This window comes from Gallus gallus, chromosome 2 (genome assembly GCF_016699485.2).
Source record: "Gallus gallus isolate bGalGal1 chromosome 2, bGalGal1.mat.broiler.GRCg7b, whole genome shotgun sequence".
In the NCBI taxonomy this organism is placed as follows: Eukaryota; Metazoa; Chordata; class Aves; order Galliformes; family Phasianidae; genus Gallus; species Gallus gallus.
This window is the reverse complement of record NC_052533.1, coordinates 88,173,832-88,193,083: the sequence shown is the minus strand read 5'-3', so window position 1 is coordinate 88,193,083 and position 19,252 is coordinate 88,173,832. Positions and strand designations below refer to the sequence as shown.

The 19,252-nt window shown below is 41.6% G+C and overlaps 1 protein-coding gene across 2 annotated transcripts; it reads left to right on the top strand.

The window, feature by feature from the left end:
- The first annotated feature begins 559 nt into the window (after positions 1-559).
- SLC39A6 (solute carrier family 39 member 6) lies at positions 560-19,014 on the top strand. Of its 2 annotated transcripts, none has more exons than XM_419071.7 (10): positions 560-702; positions 1,385-2,119; positions 3,424-3,604; positions 3,864-4,033; positions 5,004-5,216; positions 6,435-6,504; positions 7,709-8,086; positions 11,561-11,641; positions 13,243-13,433; positions 14,145-19,014. In XM_419071.7, exons 2-10 carry the CDS (start codon positions 1,394-1,396, stop codon positions 14,295-14,297), a joined length of 2,163 nt encoding a protein of 720 aa, XP_419071.3. In that variant the 5' UTR covers positions 560-702; positions 1,385-1,393; the 3' UTR covers positions 14,298-19,014. The 2 variants fall into 2 exon arrangements, with proteins under 2 accessions (XP_419071.3, XP_015137886.2); XM_015282400.4 differs by having other exon boundaries at positions 560-826.
- Positions 19,015-19,252: the final 238 nt, after the last annotated feature.

Genomic DNA, 19,252 nt, shown 5'->3' with positions numbered 1-19,252 from the left:
AGGCTGCCCAGGGAGGTGGTGGACTCATTGCTGATGGAGGCGTTCAGGAGCCATGTGGATGTGGCACTGAGGGATGTGCTCAGTGGGCATGGTGGGGCTGGGTTGGGGTTGGACTAGATGGTCTCAGTGGTTTTTTCCAACCGTAAAGACTCTATGATTCTACGGCGTGGCTATTAATTTGAGCTGGTATTGCCAGCCTCTTCTCACCTCAAGGCCCCGGGCAGCCTGAGGTGGAGGGTGGCAGCCCTGCCCACAGCAGGGGGTTGCAACTGTGGGGGCTTTAAGCTCCTTTTCAACCCAAACTATTCCGTCATTCACCACGCTTCGTTCGCTATTAGAGCATTTTCTTCTTTAGAGTATTCTGCACTTCGCAAGGAGCAGCCCAACCACTCGCACATCCAGGCACGGTCTCAGAACCAACGCTCCCCTCAGCACACAGCCGGGCTCACGCCCAACCCTGCCAGTCCCCCAGGCCCTCCCGCCCTCAGCGCCCGCCGCCGCGTGACACCGCCCTGCTTCCTCATTGGTCGCTGCACCCGGAAGAGGCGGGACGGCTGTTGACCCGCGTGTGCGTCGGCTGAGGGGCGGCCACGGGTGGGGGTCTCGGCGGCGGCCTGCTGGCTAACAGCAGCCGGCGTCGCGGCCTCCTCCTCTCCCCAGTTCCTTTCTCGTGCGGTGGCCGAGCTGCGGGGCAGCGATCGGGTAGGCGTGTGCTCGCTTCTCTTCGCGGCGGGGCGGGGCCGGCAGCCGCGTGGCGGCGGCTCGGGGCGGGGTGCCGCCGGCTGAGGTGTGGTGAGGCGGCGGTCCGCCTGCCTGGTCGGAGGAGGTGTGTATGATAGCAGCGTGTGAAACGTGTAAAGTAACTGCTGGGGAGAGCAGAGTGCTTGCCTCGTTGGTCGGCCAAGAGCTGTGAGAAATTAACGATGCAGACTTTGGCATTCTGGTTTTTAAGCAAAAGCGTGTCATTTATAACATCCCTTGCTAATAACGTGGTCGAAACCTGAAAAGAGAAGTTTTCTTTCAAGCCTGAGAAAGGCCGCATATTGAACTCAGTTGGCACGGCTGTGAGGATGCTGTCATCATTTTCTCTCGTGTTAGAAAGCTGACTCAGGCCGGGCTGAGCTGAGGTGAGCTCACACCCTGAGGAGCGATTCTGGCCGGGGACGTCGCTGTGGTGCGCAGCTCCATCCTGTGCTGCCTGAGGCTGCACGGCTGGGAGGGCCGCTGTGTGCTGGGAAGTCTGTATGGCTCTTCTCTGGGTACTTTGGTAGCTTGAGCGAGGCTTTTTTGCTAGCTCTGTAAGTATATCACAGATTAAGACATCGGTTTTATGCAAAATGATAAGCTTTTTTATTCTTCCCCCCCCCCATTTAATGCCTAATAGGACGCTGCAATGGAGAGTACGGTATCTGTCACGTTCCTCGTATCGTTTTTCATACTGTTGTGTGAAAGTTATCATCATGGAGTGGAGACTACTACTGTTGTGCAAACACTGGAGAGAACTTTTCCAGAAAAGGCTGCTGGCATTAATGATGAGTTGGCGGGCTTAAGGCAGAAGCATCACCTCCAAGAACTTTTCAATCGTTATGGAGAAAACAACTCTCTAACGATTGAAGGATTTAGAAAACTGATCCAGAACATAGGGATAGATAAAATGAAAAGGATTAAAATAGATCATAACCACGATCACGACCACGATCATCATCTTCATCATAACCATATTTCCTTGAGTAAAAACTCTGAGAAGACTGTTTGTCCGAACCACGAATCTGATGCTAACAAAGACCCCAGGAACAATCATTCCAAGGAACCTCATAAAGCAGAGAGCGTAGACCATCAGCACAACTTTGTCCACAGTAAGAACACCGTTAATGAAATAACTGAGTCGATCAACACTACTCCCACAGATGGCAGTTCTGAGCTGCAGAATTTGGAACCTGCAGAAGGCAAGTCTGTTGCTCACGTAGGCCTGGCTGGCTCTACCACCATTAATATCACAAATGGAAGCAGTACGAGTTGGCTTGCAAACGTCAAGTCAAATGAATCTCTTGTTTCTCCGAAGGAGTTGGAAAAAGGAAGTTACCTGTATTCCAGACTTAAAAACCCAAATACCCAAGAGGTGAGAGACTGTTGTGTTCTGGGAACTGATGTCCATTGGGAGCATTGTTAGGGCTTACTTGCTGGGAGCTTAATGTTTAACTAGATCCAGGCTTTGTAGTATAACTGTGTTCATGGCAAAAACATGGAGCAATAGCTTTTCTTGAACCTTAACTCTTTGGTTTGAAAAAATGTTATGATCACAAGCTCAGAAAATACATATGCTATCTCATTTATGTAATATTCTTAATGTTTTTTTTAGAAGGGGATGTGTTTATGTTAAATATAAACACACGTCTGTTTTTATATACTTACTTACTTACTCTAATGCAATGACATTGAAGAGCTCTATTTAGGCGAATATATACAAGTTAGAAATAGCATGTAGGAAAACTCCCTTTACTTCATGCAAAAGCAGCAAGGGAACTACAAGTACCCAAGGCACCATGAAGTGAATACTCAAATACTGTTTTCCTGAAATGAATTTCTTGCTGTGTAAGTGCAGCCAAAAACCATGCACACGTGTGACTGTGTCTACAGAGCTTGTACTTTTGTGCACATGGGCAGGAAGTAAGTATTATGTGCCCCTGAGTTGGAAATAACTGAAGAAGAAAAGTTTGCATCATAATGATGCCTGTTATTTTAAGATAGTGTAAAAGAGTGCTGACAAAGTTGATCAGTTTGTTGTAGACAGTTCTGTTACACGATCTTACTCCACTAAGAGCTTTAAAAAGCAAGTGTCCCTCCGGAGTCTTAATCGTGTGGTTATTCTAGTTAATTCAGAGCAGGTATGTGCAGCGTTTGATGAGTGGGTGCTTCATCTGTGAGTAATTGCTGCATTCTGCACAATCAGAGCAGTGGTGCTGATGTGGGAATCAAAGGGAGTCCTGAGCCATGTAGGTCCCGGGGTGGGGAGTCCTTTGCTGAAGGCAGCGTGTGGTGGTAGTGCTCTGTGGAAGACTTTCCGTGGTAGTGCCATATAACAAAGCTTAAGACCTTTTTGTATCACTTCCTTATCCTGCCTCTAAAACAGAGTCAGAAGCGTTAGGCTTTTTCTAATCTCAAAGCAAACCATCTGTCCTCCTTGTGCTGAGAATGTGTGATAATCACGCATCAGCTGTCAGCGCTCCCCAGCTCGCCTTCTGGGCCAGAAGAGAGGATAAAGGTGTCGTTCTCACTGAAGTGATTTGTTACTGTTTTTTAATTACTGCCCATATAGCTGTGGTCATGCGGGGTTGCTACTGATTTCAAGTCAGATGGGATATGCAGTCATTTTAAGATGCAGTATTTTGATTCTGGCTAACTTTAAGAAATGTCTTTCCACAGTGCTCCAGTGCATCAAAGCTGATGCAGTCCCATGGAATAAGCACCGAAGTATTGTTGTCTGCCACAGAATTTAGCTATCTCTGCCCAGCTCTTATTAATCAGATTGATGGGAAGTACTGCATAGTCCATGCGAGTAGCGAAAAAGCTGAAACTCCTCCAAAAGGTTATTCTCTGCAAATAGGTAGGTTATTTTTTTTAATGTGGAACAAAAGCCTGCTCTAAAACCCATATGTGTTATAAATTTCAGAAATGTATTTCAAAGCTGAAAGAAGCTGGTGGTTTTCTTTCAGCACTTCTTATCACGTGTGGCCATAAATTTTTATGGCCTGCTGCTTGCTGCTATCCAATCAGATAAGAGTATTTGATTAAAAAAAGGAAGTGTTAAGCAAACAACATCTCGTGTAGCAGTTGTTGACGTTTTCTTTTTCTTCTTTTAACAGCGTGGATTGGTGGCTTTATATCCATCTCAGTCATCAGTTTCCTTTCTTTACTGGGGGTCATACTGGTACCTTTGATGAATCGTGTGTTTTTCAAATTTCTTCTGAGTTTTCTTGTGGCATTGGCTGTGGGGACTTTAAGCGGAGATGCCTTCTTACATCTCCTTCCACATGTAAGTATTAATTACTGCTTCGTTAGTTATTTCAAGAGGGACATACTGACAGCTGCTTGTGCCTATTAGTGGCAGCTTCATTAATTAACATATGCTAGTAAGATAGATCATTTAATAGAAATATTTTTTTTCTCCTAATAACTTCCTGTTTGGAGCTGTTTGTACACCATTGTACATCAAACTTCACACCCATTTCTCTCAAGCTGTATCCTGTTTTCTCAGTCATGTTTGCTGCCAAATCACTCACAGTTTCTTGCCCGTGAGAATTTTGCATAAATGTTTTTCTAGTCACTTACTGCACTGCCATTTCTTTTTCCTCCATCAGTTTCATGATCCTTATAGTCAGCAGAAGTAGTTTACTGTGCTCTTTAAATGGGGAATAGAAAATCCTGTTTCATGTTATCAGGCATATATGTTGATTGCTTATCCACTGTAATGTTTTTTTTTATCAGAATTGAACATTTCTGAAGTCCTAAAAAGCATTACTTGATAGGCTTTGAAATGTTCTGTTACTGATATGTAATATGGACAATAAAATTGGAATCTGGTTGTAACATTTCTAAATTTCTTGAAGCTCTTAATCACATTTCTAGGCCCAGCTTTCAGGTAAGATGTACTAAACAACGGGTTTCAGGGCCCTGTGAGTTCTTTCTGTTTATTTCTGTTATCTGGAACTTTCCATGTGAGGTCCCCGAAAATCTAAATGTGTGTGTATGAATGTGTATGCATGTGTGCATTATACCTGCAAGTAACTTCACTGAGAGAATGAATGCCAGGATTGTTCTCAGTAGTTTCTGTCAAGAGGTTTTCCTTGTAATCGTTTGATGTTGTATCCAGAGCATTTATCCCATTGTAAGTGCTAAATGTGTACTCAAGATTTGAGGATGAGAATGTGTGGAGAGCTTTGTATGTTTCTTTTGTTGTCAATTGTTCTGAATATAATGATTTCTCCTCTTGCTTCTCCCTTTAGTCTCATGGAAACCACCACCATCACCATGAAAAGGCTCCGCTTGAGCAGAACAAAGGTCCTCTGTTCAAGCATCTTGTTTTTCAAAGTACAGAAGAGAGTGCTTACCTGGATTCTACATGGAAGGGACTTACAGCACTGGGAGGCTTGTATTTTATGTTTCTAGCGGAGCATTTGATCACTTTAATAAAGCAGTTTAAAGACAAGAAGAAAAAGGTAGAGACACGATTACTTTGAATTTGTTGCATTGCATGATGACTTCTGAGTACGCTTTTGTGGGTTGGTTTTTTTTCTTTTGCTTTTTTTTTTGTGGTCACGTTGGGGAAGAGCTCTGAACTATCTCCTTAACCAGACAGGTAGTATGTGTGAATTGTTCAATAAGCACACAGCTATGTTTTAAGTTAGAAAGTTAAGAAGTTATTGTTCATTATTGATTTCCTTCTGACTTCTCAAGGAGTTTATAGAGTTGTCTAATTCTTTAAATTGTTCTTTTAAATCTCATGCTGGATGAAATAAGATGGCCTCGTGCAGTTATCGCATTACTGCTGAGGGAGCACTCCCACAGAATGGGAAAGGGCAGCAGTCACTCCTTAGGCAACTGAGCATCTGACTGCACTGTAGAAGGTGATATCTTTAGATGGCGTTCTGCTTGAAAGTACCATCTTGCAAGTTCCTCTTCTCTCTCTCGAAGAGGTAGAGCAACACAGCCTTCACATTACTGTGCTGTGTTTTATGTGGAACGTATAAATAATAATTGATTCCAGTGAGTTGTAAACACTAGATCAGTAGATTCAGTGCAGAAGTTGTAAGCTCTCTTACTTGGGTCCCAGCTGGTTCTGTTGCTGTGGTTGCTGCTGGAGTAAGTGAAACTAACGGTGAGTGACAGGATCACTTCCGCCATCTTTAGTTAAATGTATTCACGAGGAGATGATGTGAAGAGTTTCAAGCAAAGCTAGTATTCTCTGTATCCTTATCTGTCAGCCACTGAGAATGGATTTCCTGTTGGACTAAGGCACAAGGCTTTCTAGGTGGCCACTGATCATAAACTTTCGTGATACTGACGTTAGTGAGCAATGAACAGAGGTTTTTATTTGGCTTTTCTTCAGTATGCCAGCATTAAGCATTACACCAGTGTTACAGATCTAGCAGACCAGTTCTTGTTTAGCATATTTCTGTGTTTTTTCACTTAGCAAATGAACCCTTCTATTTAGTCCTTTCACAGAAGTACATGGTATTTACTTATTTATGTTCATTTTTTCACTCCTTTGGAGCGTGGGGAACTTTTGTCTTTTTACTGTACTTAAAAGAGTTTCTGATGTTCCTCTTCTGCCTCCTTTATATGGCTGCATAAATGTTGTGAATATAATGTTGCTCATGTATATCCTGAAAAATAAGTAAAATATTCATAACTACAGTATTTTCTTTTGGAATAAGAAAAAAAATGAAGATGATGGAGAAAGTAAGAAGTTTTCAGCGAATGAAGAAAAGTTAGATACAGATGATCGTAAGTCTCAGTAATATCACTGCACAGTTGTTCTTGTGCAACAGCACGGCTTAAAAAAGCACTGTATCTGATTGATGGCGGTTTATTCATTTGATTCTTACTGTAGGTTGAAGCGCTACCTACTTCTAACCTATCAAACCTCTCTAAAGAAGGCAGTGGATTCGGTTTAGAAATGAGTGTTTTGAAGTCATTCTGAGAAGCTCTACTGGCTATGCCTGTTGCATATGTAGATGTACCTAATGACTTCTGCACTTCTATTAGACTGCTAGATGTTGGATACAGAAGTCTAAATAATAGACTATGCATATTTTAAGTCCATATTTTTGGGGTTTGAATGTTTATTCTTAAAGTTGATAATCCATAATGCAAGATGTTTAAAGTTCTTCATCTGCAAATGGTCGGATGTCCTGAAGATCATGTTGCAAACAAAGCCACACCTCGCTAGGTATTTGTAGGCTCCTGTAGCTGAGAGCAGCTTCCAGTTGTTTCAGGAGGTAATTTTCTGCCTAAAGAAAGAGATCTCAGCAGTGCAGGAAAAGAACTGCAGGCAAGGAATGTAACAAGACTGAAGAGTTTGTCAGATAAAATAGTGTTAGCGTGCTGTTAGTGTTCGTACGAGGACACTTCACATTCTGTGTTAATATGTGTATATTTTCAGGTGCTGAAGCTTAACGAGTTGTGTATATTAATTATTTCCGTACAAAATACAGGGAGGTTGGCAGAACTTTGCATAATGTAATCTTGTTCTCTTACGTTCTTACTCTTTAGCCCAAAGATGAGTTAATGACATACGCATTTCAGTCTTTTTTGTTCTGAAGCAATTGAACTAACAGCTTTCGTGCTACAAAGTTTGAACATAGAGCCTTATGCTGTTATACTTAAATTGCACTGCGTCTTAGAAAAGCTTTTTTTTTTCCTTCTTTGACTTTTTAGGAGACATTTGTGGCCACGATGTATGGGACTGCTTTAGTGTTAGGAGACAAAGTAAAAGATTTTTATTGTTATGATGTAAGAATTTTCCCCAAAATCTGATTAAAACAAAAATTGGTTGTGGAAGCATTTGTACAGCACACTGGGTTATCAACTTCAGCTTTTAGGCTTGCTAATTTTTTTTCTTTATCACTTATTCAACTCGCTCATTTTATCTTTGCTTCCTGGATGACTTTAAAAATATATAATGTTATGCTCTGGGTTTTTGTAACAGGGTCTGAGGGCTATCTAGGGACAGACTCACAAGATCCATCGCCCTTCATTTCTCAGCAGCCAGCTGTGCAAGAAGAAGAAGAAGTCATGATAGCTCATTCTCATCAGGAGGAGGCTGATAATGAATATGTATCCAGGGGCTGTAGGAACAAATGTCATTCTCACTTACACGATACTCTTGGACAGACAGATCATCTGAGCCACCATCACCACGACTACCATCACATTCTTCATCACCATCATCATCAGAACCATCATCCACACAGTCACAGTCAGCGCTACTCGCGTGAAGAACTGAAGGATGCTGGAATAGCAACTCTAGCGTGGATGGTGATAATGGGAGATGGACTGCACAATTTCAGCGATGGCCTAGCAATTGGTAAGTGTTGGTTTGGGCTCAGCAGTCCTGTCAGGTGTGATTGTAGCCAGGTGTTGCTGCCATGTGTCTTTTTTGCAATATTGCGGTAGCTCTTCCTCGTACTTGCACAGGTTTTCTGAGGAAGGTAAGTAGTGCTTTTATGTTCTAGCAGCATGGAAGTAGGACACTGGTTACCAACTGTCAGAAGAACAACTCATGGAGTTTCAATACCAATAACATCAATATATGCTGCCTTTATGCAAATTTCTGGTTCAAGAATGTCTCCATTAACCGTAGAAGTATAGAATAAGGGGATTTCTTCAGGCACTCAGTGTCCTGAACAGGTTCAAAACAAGCTTAGTCTCTCTTTTTGAGCAAATGTTTAAAAAGCATTTTATTTTTCTCAAATACTGATCTTGCTTAACTCAAAATCTTCCTCTTAGTCTTTTTTAATTTCTGTGAGGTTTTATTAAAGACAGTACAGTGTTGTTGTAAATGTAATCGAAATACTTTCCTTTCTTGTTCAGACTCCTTTCTTTCCCCTTACGTGTAATAGTCTTTTTTTTGGCAGAACTTTAACTAAAAGGCCTTTTTGTTAGGACAAAAGAACAGATTAATGTTCGTGTTTTGGTCTCCTGGATTTGAGCTCAGATCTTGGAGTCTCTTTTCTAGAAGGAAAGTTTGATGGTAAAAGTAAATTATAGAAGGTGAAGTTAAATCAGTAATCATCCTTAGTTCTTATGCTACTCTTTCATGATCTTGAATTCAGTAATTAACACTATCCTGCGTGGTGGTTTGCTTTTGTTCTTTTTCTTTTTTAGCTTTGGATTGGATTCGTTACCAGTGTGTACAGAGTAATGAAGAGTCAGTTCAGCAGGAACAGTCTTCCTGTAAATTTTACTGCATAGACAAGTCCATTCTTGTTTGAGCAGAGAGCTCAGCAGTAACTGTTTTCTCACAGCACTATTTGCAGTTGTTCGGGTTCAGTCAGTTCAAAGAATAATGTGAGAAGAGACCTTCTGATTTAATCTTTTATTTTTATTTCTTTATGAAAGTTGAAGCGTGGAATGTGAATTTTCTAGCAGATGAGTTCTGAATGTGTGGTAGAAGAAGGATTTGCATTCAAATTACGTGCAGAATCAGTTATCCCTTAGCATTAGGGAGGTTTGGAAAGGAGCTATGATTTAATAGTTATGAAAAGAAAACTATGAGAGGCTTATAAAAGCTTATTGAACAAGTGAGAGCAATAGCCTTTAAAAGTTCTGCCATGTTCAGACTAATGAAAATGGGGATTTTTTTTTTTAATGTTCTGGATGAGTTTGAAAATATTATGAAAACCACTTATTTGATGCTTTGTCCATACTACTTATATAATATTTCTGCTTATTTATATGAAGATGTAAACATCTTCTGTGAAGATAAGTGAAGGGCTCTCTGGCTAAAGCGAAGTTTGTTCATTTCATGTGATTGCTATTGATAACTTCTGTCAGTTACTTTATTTTCCCTTAAATCTCTTGTGATTCTTACATAGCACTGAGATCTGAGTGCTTTGATTTCCATCGTGGAACAGCTGCACTGACTAACTTGTATGAAATTATGCTCTGTGATTTCATCTTTTCTCTATAACTTCAACTAAGTAACTAAAGTGCAGAGTTCTGTTTGTTTCCATACGAATCTTACCTATATTTTTTTCTTCTATTTTTTGAGAGAAGCGATGAGCCAAATATATTTGTAAATACCATAACACTATTAAATCAACTTCTTGACAGGGGATGCCATCAATAAGATACATTCAGGTAGTCTTCAGTTTACTGAAAATGTGTTAAAATATGAATAGTCAGTGAAAAATAAAACCAAATATTTCTGTTCTTATGCTTCTCTTTCGGTTGTTATGTATGTGTGCGGTATACAGCTTTGTCAGCTGCTGAGGTAGTTGGTAACACAGTCAGGTTTCGTGTGGTTTGCCTTTGTGGCCACAAAATTAGATTTACCTTTTGTGACTTAGCTGGACTTTTGTATTTTTACTTTCTTCTAATAAGTGATAAGACTGAAAACACTGTATAAAGGCAGTAATGTAGAGGAACTCCTAGATTATTGAGGATGCAGGCATGGGAGAAGGTAATTACTTTCTGCTTTCCTTATCTAGTCTCTTCAGGAGCTGAAGCCCAATTTAATTCTGATGAGGTCTCTTGTCTTAGGAGATAACTGTAGCTATTCTGTCTCTTTCAAAATCTGACTCAAAAACTATAAAGCAGTATTTAGAAGAAAACAGACTGATGCGTAGAGAAGATTGATAGTTTTCACTAATAGCCTCTTTAGCTAGTCAAGTAGCAGTAACTTGTCACTTACGTGTTAATTACTGTGTAGACTGCTATGACTAAGTGTTTTGGAGTGCTGTGTGAAATACTCTTGTTGAGGTCTTAAATCAAAATAGCTTTAGTCTTGCACGCTGCAGCTCACTGAATTGAACTTGGAAAATAGAACCATAAAGTGGGATGCTAGTTGGAGGTCGCTTGAAACACAGTGCTTGGAAACAATTGGTTGGGCCAGTCGTGGGTATGCATACCACGCCTTGGGAATTTCCATGGATGGATGTTTCTCCCCTTTTGTGGCCAGCCTCTTCTGCTGTTGCACCACACTCTTAATAGTGAAGGTTTTATTCATGTCCAGCCTGAAGTTCCTGGTTGTAATTTGCAGCCTCTCTGCCTTGTTATCTATCACTACTTTGAAGAGCTAGGCTCCTGCTTTTGTGTCTGCACTGAAGGTGGCTGTGGGCTGCTGTTTATCCTAGTGAAGGAAGGGGAAGTTAAATAACTCCTCAAGCTATTAGACCACGTGCTGTAGGCTTCTGATCATCTTGTAATCCTGGGGGCAGCATTCGCTTACACCTTGAACTGCGTTTCAGGCAGCCTGTATCTCTCAGTGCCAGATCAACTGAGCCTTGGTCGTCTCCACACCATCATCGAGGTGGGCTCCAAGCAGTGGACTTCCCTGTGCAATAGCTCTGGTTGGCAGGTCTGCCTCTGACAATCTACCCTGCGTGGGAGGGAATTGCCTACCACTAAAAACCTTTCTTCTTGTACTGCTGGCCCTAATCTGACCATCTGAAGTATTGGGTGCATATTCTGGGCTGAGCAGAACTCGTTTTCCCTGCAGCTGTTGCCAGAAATGGGACAGTTTTGTCTGGGTGGAAACTGCTGGAGTGCTGGTGGAGAGGTGTGCTCCTGTACTGTACTCCTCTTTGCAGTATGGTATTGGGTTTATTTCAGAAATTAGTGAAATTTGGTTTGTTTTAGAGGATTAGAGGGAATCATGTTGCTTTGGGTTGACATATATCAATCTTAAAAACTTCAGTGACACTTCTAAATGCTTGCTGAAACATAAGAAGATTTGAGTGAGAATAATTGTATGTCCTAACCTAATAAGCAGCTGCAACAATGTGTCAGCACTTGATGACTGAATATGACCGTCTGTCTTTTTTCTGTCTTTTTGTAGGAGCAGCCTTTACTGAAGGCTTATCAAGTGGCTTAAGCACGTCTGTGGCTGTGTTTTGCCATGAATTACCTCATGAGCTAGGTAAGACCCAAATATTTCAGTATGCTGCAGCCACCTAGGTACTCACAGGTGCACTCTGGGGAATTGTGGCTTATTTTATTCTGTGATACAGTACAGTTTTTTGATAAGCACTCCAAAAGAGTGGTCTGGTGCTGAAATGGACTGCCCAGGGAGGTGGTGGAGTCACTGACCACAGCGGTGTTCAGGAAACGTTTAGATGTTGTACTGAGGGACGTGGTTTAGTGAGGAAATGATGATAGGTGGATGGTTGGACTGGATGATCTTGGAGGTCTTTCCCAACCTTGGAGATTCTATGATCTCCTTTCCAACTGTTGAAGTGTTTTGAACATGTAACTGATATTTCTTTCTTAGTCACCGTGGTCTTACATGGTGTATAGAATGAGGAAAGAACAGTTTGCTTACACATTTTAAGGTTTAATCCTCTAGAAAGTGGACTGCTCAATTACATTTAACAGAGCTTGTAAACCAGCATGTATACTTCAAACCATTTATTAAATGATACACCTGGCTGTCTGTACAATCATGTTGTAGAAATAAATTACTTTCTCTGGAGAACATATGTGGCTTTATGGCAGGGAAGAAATTATCTTGTTCATCTTAGTACAAATTCCATAGGAATTACACAACTTGTATTAACTACACATACGAGGTGTCACAAATACAAGCATACAAAATAAAATCATGCTACACGTCCACTGCTTTGCATTCAAATGTTGTATTTGCTTTCAGATGAGAAAACCTTCTAAAATTTAAATCCTGCTATTTTGGCCAACACAGAAAACTTACTGTGAATACCCTGTTTAACAGAACATGGAATGATGTAGAAATACCGAAACAAATTGGGCTAGCTGATGTTAACTGGGGAAGAAATTGGACTGTACGGTTCTTAACACCAGCGTTCATAATGTTATACCAGTTCATCTTAATTGTATCATCTTGTGGGAAAAGCTGTAACAAACTTCTCAACTCCACTTTGGAGACTGCTTGTAATGATTTTAACTGGAGAGAAGTTACTTTTTTTTCAATAGAACCAATTATTTTTTTTCCAAACAATAAGCTTGCATTATTTTACTCTCTTTTGTTTAGATACATTATACTCATCTTAGAACAGATTTCTACTCTGAATAATGGGAGTTCTTTCTGGCTGGTAACCTATTAGTCTTTCAAACAAAATTAAGGCTTTAAGGGTTACTTACAAATTAGTGAAGACTTCCTAAATTTAAGAAAGCTCCATTTAAAGCACTAAGGAAAGTTGCAGAATAAAAGGAATCATGTTGGTAGCACTGATTTAATCAAGTGGGAATACTTTGCTTTAGGAACTGACTTGGGGTGCTCGTACATATCAGGTGGTGCAGTATGTTGGTTGAAATACAAACTACACTAAAAGCTTTTCCTTTCAAAAAGCATGAGAATTTAAGGCTGTGAACTTACTGCACTTGCGTTGTTCTTGTGTACTTTTAATTGTTTTCCCACTGTTTTCTAACTTTATGAAGAAAAGCGTAAGGCAAATGATGACTTATTTCCTCTTTCTTATGAGATTATGAGACACTGCAATATCTTCCTGAGGGTGTAAACTTCTGTTCTGTTTTCTCCTGCTGTAGGAGATTTTGCCGTACTTCTAAAAGCTGGTATGACTGTCAAGCAAGCTGTGCTTTACAATGCCCTGTCAGCAATGTTGGCCTACCTTGGAATGGCAACTGGGATACTTATTGGTCATTACGCAGATAATGTTTCCATGTGGATATTTGCACTTACTGCTGGCTTATTCATGTATGTGGCGCTTGTGGATATGGTAAGTGGTTGTGTTTACATATCCTGTGTCGCACATAGCATAGCGTAAGAATTGATATCAGTTAAACTTTGATCATAAATTCTACTCTCCCTCCTTCAACATTTTTTTTTTGGTGCTTAAAGGTACTGAGAAGTGCTCAGTTAAATGTCCAGGTGCAGGATTGCTTTCAGTTAGGTTACTGGTGGTGCAGAGTGTAGCAGATGGTGTGCAACTTGTAGTCTTGCTGGCTTTCTCCACCACCAAATGTGGTTTGGATTTTGCAGCAAATCATTGGTGCTTCCTTTGGTGAAGCCAGGATTGTATTAAAATCTCTCCTGTACCTCAGAATTCTGTTTGTACAGAAGTACGAAGTGCTTAATGGATATTCATGGAAGTTTAAGTATCGTTTCAAGAATAAAATGCTTGGTGTGGCTTGATGAAATCAGTTGGTAAATAAGCCAGCCATTTACTCCAAGTATAATTAAGGCGTCAGCATAATTATAATGAAAACAGTAATTAGACCACTACTGACTGTGTGTGTAAATAGCTTATATGAGAGTAGACAGATAATATTACTAATGTTGAGTGGCACCTGATTCATGAAGTACTATTAATGCAGCCACCAGAAAAGTCTTGAGGGGTAAGACTGAGCCACTGTGTGCCACGTTATTGAAGAACTGTTCTAAATGACTGTTTATTCTGTAGGCATTTAACGCTCTCTTGTTTGCTTAGGTGCCTGAAATGCTCCACAATGATGCTAGCGATCATGGATGTAGCCGCTGGGGATACTTCCTGTTACAGAATGCTGGGATTCTCTTGGGTTTTGGGATAATGCTGCTCATCTCAGTGTTTGAACATAAAATTGTATTCAGCATAAACCTGTAATCTTTGCCAAGGTAGAGCTTGGTGTTAAGTTATAACTGGTAGTTGTTTTTTTTATTCCGTAATGGAGGGGTACGCTTGGTGTAGTCTAGGTATTCCTGTTGGTGTGTTTTGTCGTTGCCCTTGGGTCTTTCAATCCCCCAACCCTTTTCTCTCCCATAGCAATGAGAGCTGTAAGGATTTTCACTTGGAATGTAGCGTTTCATACGGTACTGTGGCAAGACAAACTCAGTAAGTCATAGTGAGTGCCAAATCTATGAATGCAGTGTCACGTGTGGTGGGGGCCAAGGTGTTTTTGTGAATTCATTTACTGTATGTAAATACATGCAACAGTGGCATTTTTTTTTACTTCATGTTTTTGTTGGTATAAAGAAATAAAATGTCAGTGGTTCTTATCAATCAAAACTAGTGAACAGAGAGTACAGTGAGCAGTGTAGAACAGCAAAGACATGCAGTAGGTAGCGTGGATTTATACTGGTAGAAACTGATCTCTTTGTCCACCTTGTTTACAGGGGGTGGCAGATGAGCTCACTCCATTCTCTTAGTGGTGCTTCTCCTTGTGGATTCTGTTTCCTATTCCAGTTGGCTTCTACTGCAAATGGTTTCATGTGAAATCGTTTGATTGAAGCGTTTACAACAAGTGTGTTTCACCTGTTTCTTCCCTACTGATGGGAGTTACTCTTCACTGATTCCTCAAATTGGCAACAGCAGTACAGCTATTACATCGTAACAGCGTGGCTGTAGCTGTAGTATACTTGGATGCTGTTAAAGAGGCTTTTAAAGTAGCGTTCTATCACGTTTACGCTGCCTGAAATGGTGAAGTTATGTGATAGTTTTTGATATCATGGGGAGTAGTGTTAGTAGTTCTTTGCTACAACAGCCTTCTTGATTCCATTTGGGAAATGGGATGACTGGGAGAGCTGACTCCTTCTAGTTCTGCATAATAACATAAAATAAACCTGTGCTTGCAGAACAGTTGCGTGCTTTCAGCTAAAGCTGGAAGATCCAAAGAGCAAGCTTTCTGACGGCACATATAGGGAAGCAGCATATGAAGAATAACCCATATGCACGAGTATGTGGTTTGAGCTTACCAGCTTATGGTCTTAATATCTCAACCACCCTGAAAGTATCCGTAGGAAGGAAAGACTAAAAAGCCATTTGTCAAAACAAACAAATGAAAATCACACTCCAACAACCAGAATCCAACATTGTAGGATTTGCAGGAACTGCGAGCATTACATGATTGTGTGCCTCAACTTCTACACAATAAGATATGCTATCTTAACTTGCTTCCTTAAAACCAGAAGTAATCAGTTAGAATTTTTCTCTGATTCAACTTTACCTCTGCTTCACATCTTCAGCTGAGTAAAAAACAACTTGAACGAAGAGGAAGTATTTGATGATGCCATGTCTGACAAGTTAAAGCAGCCTGGCATATGGTGGTCTGTCATTAAAATGAAAGCCAAAACTGTCACATCAAAAATGGATGTTTGGAATGAATGGCAAGATTTGTGTTTTGTTTGTTTTTTGTTTGTTTTTTTTCCACTGGTTGAGAAACAGTGTCTGCAGGCAGTGGGCTGTTACCTTTTTCACCCCCTTTCAATTCTTTACTCGGGTTAACCGGACAGATTTATTTAGACTCCTTTCCACAGTGATGAAATACTGTTCTATCGATGTTTCTCGAGCAAGCCGAAACAATCAGCATAGATCTGCTAAGGTTTTGATGCCAGTGCCAGAGCTCATACTGAAGGCTTAAATAAGAATAGATTTTTTTCAGACTTTTGTGTGGTGAATACTTACCCTTTATTTCTTTTAACTCTGAAGTAAGCTATGGCTTGAACTTCATTTCTGTGCTTTCTTAAAAGGTCAGATATCAATCTCTCCATAACAGTGGAAAGTCACAGAAGGAAAATTAGTGTGCTCAGTGAAATATTTATGACATCTGAATTGGGAGCAGAAGAAAAAGGAGCAAACCAAGCTGACTTTTCCTATCCTGCAGGAGGTTGCATATCTAGAAGCTGGGAGAACTGTGCTGATGATTCCCTTGCAACTTTTTCCTTTTGAAAGCAGAGTGAGCAGAGCTCGTTATCACTCTCCAGATTGCCTGATCTGTACAGGGGACCTCAGCCTCAAAGGGAACGCTTGTTTCTTGAATCTTCCTGTAGTCAGCACTTGGCCAGTGTCGTTGGAACAGGATTTGTCTTGTTTCCTTTGAAGTCAGTGGCAGAGGAAGGCTAATATGTCCTAAGGGAAGCACTAAGGTGTGCCAGAGTCTTATCCAACTCCAACAAACCTGCACGTTATGAACCTATGAGCAGCTGTTAGGAGAGAAGAACAGGCTTCTCTTTTAGAGCACTCATGTTGTCTCTAACAAGAATAGTGACAAAATACGGGTGCATCCTTTCCCTTCATCAGGTGCTTTACCTTTTTTTTTTTTTTTTCCTTTATTCTACACTTCTGCCTTTCGGTTAACCCTCTGTACTTCCTTCAGAAGCACACCTCTGAGCAAACAGCAGATGGAGGCTGCGAGAAGGAGTCCTGCAGTTCGTGGTGCAGAGGAACCATACCGTGGTACAGCAGCCATCTGCTATGTTTTTGTAGTGTCTCCTTGATCTGCTGTTCTGTGCTACCTCTGTTTGCTGGTTCTCACAGCAGTCTTACTCTCGTGTTCCCAAGACTGAATTAGAAAAGTTACATCTATCCCACCTGTTGCTTCCCTTTCTTCCCTGCTTATAAACTGTTAGCTCACTTGAACTTGCTCTGAAGAGAAAGCAGTTTCAGATTCCTTCAAACAATCTAAATTTTTATGGCTCTTCTGCCATTACCTGTGTTAGGACTGTTTCCAAACTGTCATAGCTAAAGCTGTGCCTACAGCCCCACAGCTGATCTTTCTCTTTTCTTTGCTACCCCCAGTGCTTGAATGTCATCATCTTTGACCTGTAGGAAGCCGTTCAGTTCCTGGCATGTACACATCACTGCCACCCTCTTCAGAAAAACAAACAAGTCTAAAAGAACACTCCCATCCTCTCACACCCTTATGTCAAAACAGAAGCTTCCATGCCTTGACCAGTTGGTGCCTTCTCCACTGACCTCTAACCTGTGTGGTCCCAGTCAGTCCAGATCTTAGAACATGGCCACTCTTCTTCCTCTGGAAGTCTCTTCTTGGCATTGCAGAATTGCAGTTGGATGTATCTGACTTTGGCTGTGCCCTGTCTAAGCAGGTCTTGCCTTTCGTGGGGCAGTGGCACCAGTCATTGTCAGAGCTGACGTGCTCCAGTTCTGGCTCCCGCATTGCTTCTCATGAGTAAGATGCGTTCCCCCCTTCCCTCTGAGCCTCTCACAGATCTGTTACATGCACAAATACTGGAGCCTCCTGGTGGGTGCTGTAGGGTTTGGGCACTCTGTTGGTTGTCTTTTGCCTTCTCTCCTGCACCCCCCAGCCATCAGAGAAATTGTACACACTCACTTCCTTCCTTGTGAGCTATATCAGATGTGGGTGGCTCCTGACTCAGTTTGCTTTGAATTTTTGTGGTTTCTGTTGGCCTACAGCCTTAATTGCTGAAGGACTTCTCTCGTCTGTGTGGTAGATGGGAGATAGGAAGTGGGCATGTGGCTGAGTGTCCCCTATGAGATGTTTAAATTGGTGACTGAACAGATATAAATCCACAACTTCCGGTCTGTGCTTCCTGAGAGTTGTTGGCTGGCTCGCAGTGAGAGAAACTGACATGAAAATATCTGTGTATCAAAATACGTTACTAATAGATCAACGTGAAAAATAAACCTGCCTGCAGCATGTGTGGGAAGGAGGGTGAGATGAGCCGGCGGTGAGCACTTGAGTTGGCTTGGTGCTCCAGCACATTTGTCTTTGGAGTGGTACCAGTGGCTGCAAAGCACTATGTGAGGAAACCGAAGATGGTCTGAAATGTGCTGTTTGTAGCAGCGAGGTGACAAAGCTGGCCCACGTTTTCATTGTCAGCCTTTAGCAGAAGCAAAGGTCCTACTTCTTAAAGGTACTTGTGGTGAAAGTTCTTATGCTTTGACAGAGGGATAGAGCAGAGACTCTAAGCTGCCTTTCATTTTTATGCATTGATGTTTCTGAGCAGCTTGTGGTAATGTGCCTGCCTGCTGCGGCTGATAAATGGGAGCACCTTTTTTTTGTGTGTCCTTGTTAACTACGGTACAGAACTGAGTGTTGAATGCAGCTGTATCCGCCTTAGGTCGTGCCTGCGCTGGCCTTGGGCAAACAGAGCAAGGAAAGGTGGACTCTAAGTAAGTGATTTTCATTGTGCCACATTCTTCGTAAGCTTTTGGCTTGTGCGTGTATGTAACATCAGTCATGTGCTGTCCTTGCTTGCAGCAGGAGTTCCACTGCACATATGGCAGTCCTTGCCTGAGTTCTTGGCCTGCCTGGGTCAAGCAGCATGGCTGTTCTCTGTTGATGGGAGATAGTGTGCAGGAGCACAATGAACTGTATTCGTTTAAAAAGCATTCAAGGCTACGAGGTGTAAATCCAAGTGGCTCTTCTGCTGCATGTATTCAGGGTCTAGCATAATTACAGCTTCTGTGGAAAACGAGTTTGTTCTGTTTGCCACAAATAGAAGCAGAAACCATGTTTTCATGCCATGTGTTCTTACTTGAAATGTGATTTTGGTACATTTAAACAATTGTTATAGCTGCCCTTGTATTGCTGTGTGCTTGATGGAATAAACCACTGAACAAAGTGCTGTTTCTTCTGTGTTTACTTGGAATTCCAAAAGCGTTTTGGGTTGGAAGGGCTCTCAAAGCCCACCCAGCCCCACCCCATGCAGGGGGCAGGGCTGCCCTCCACCAGCTCAGCTGCCCAGGGCCACATCCCTCCAGGGATGGGTCTCACAGCTTCTGTGGGCAGCTGTGCCAGCGCCTCACCACCGTGTGAGGAAAGAATTTCCTTCTATCATCTAATCCAAATGTTCCTTCTC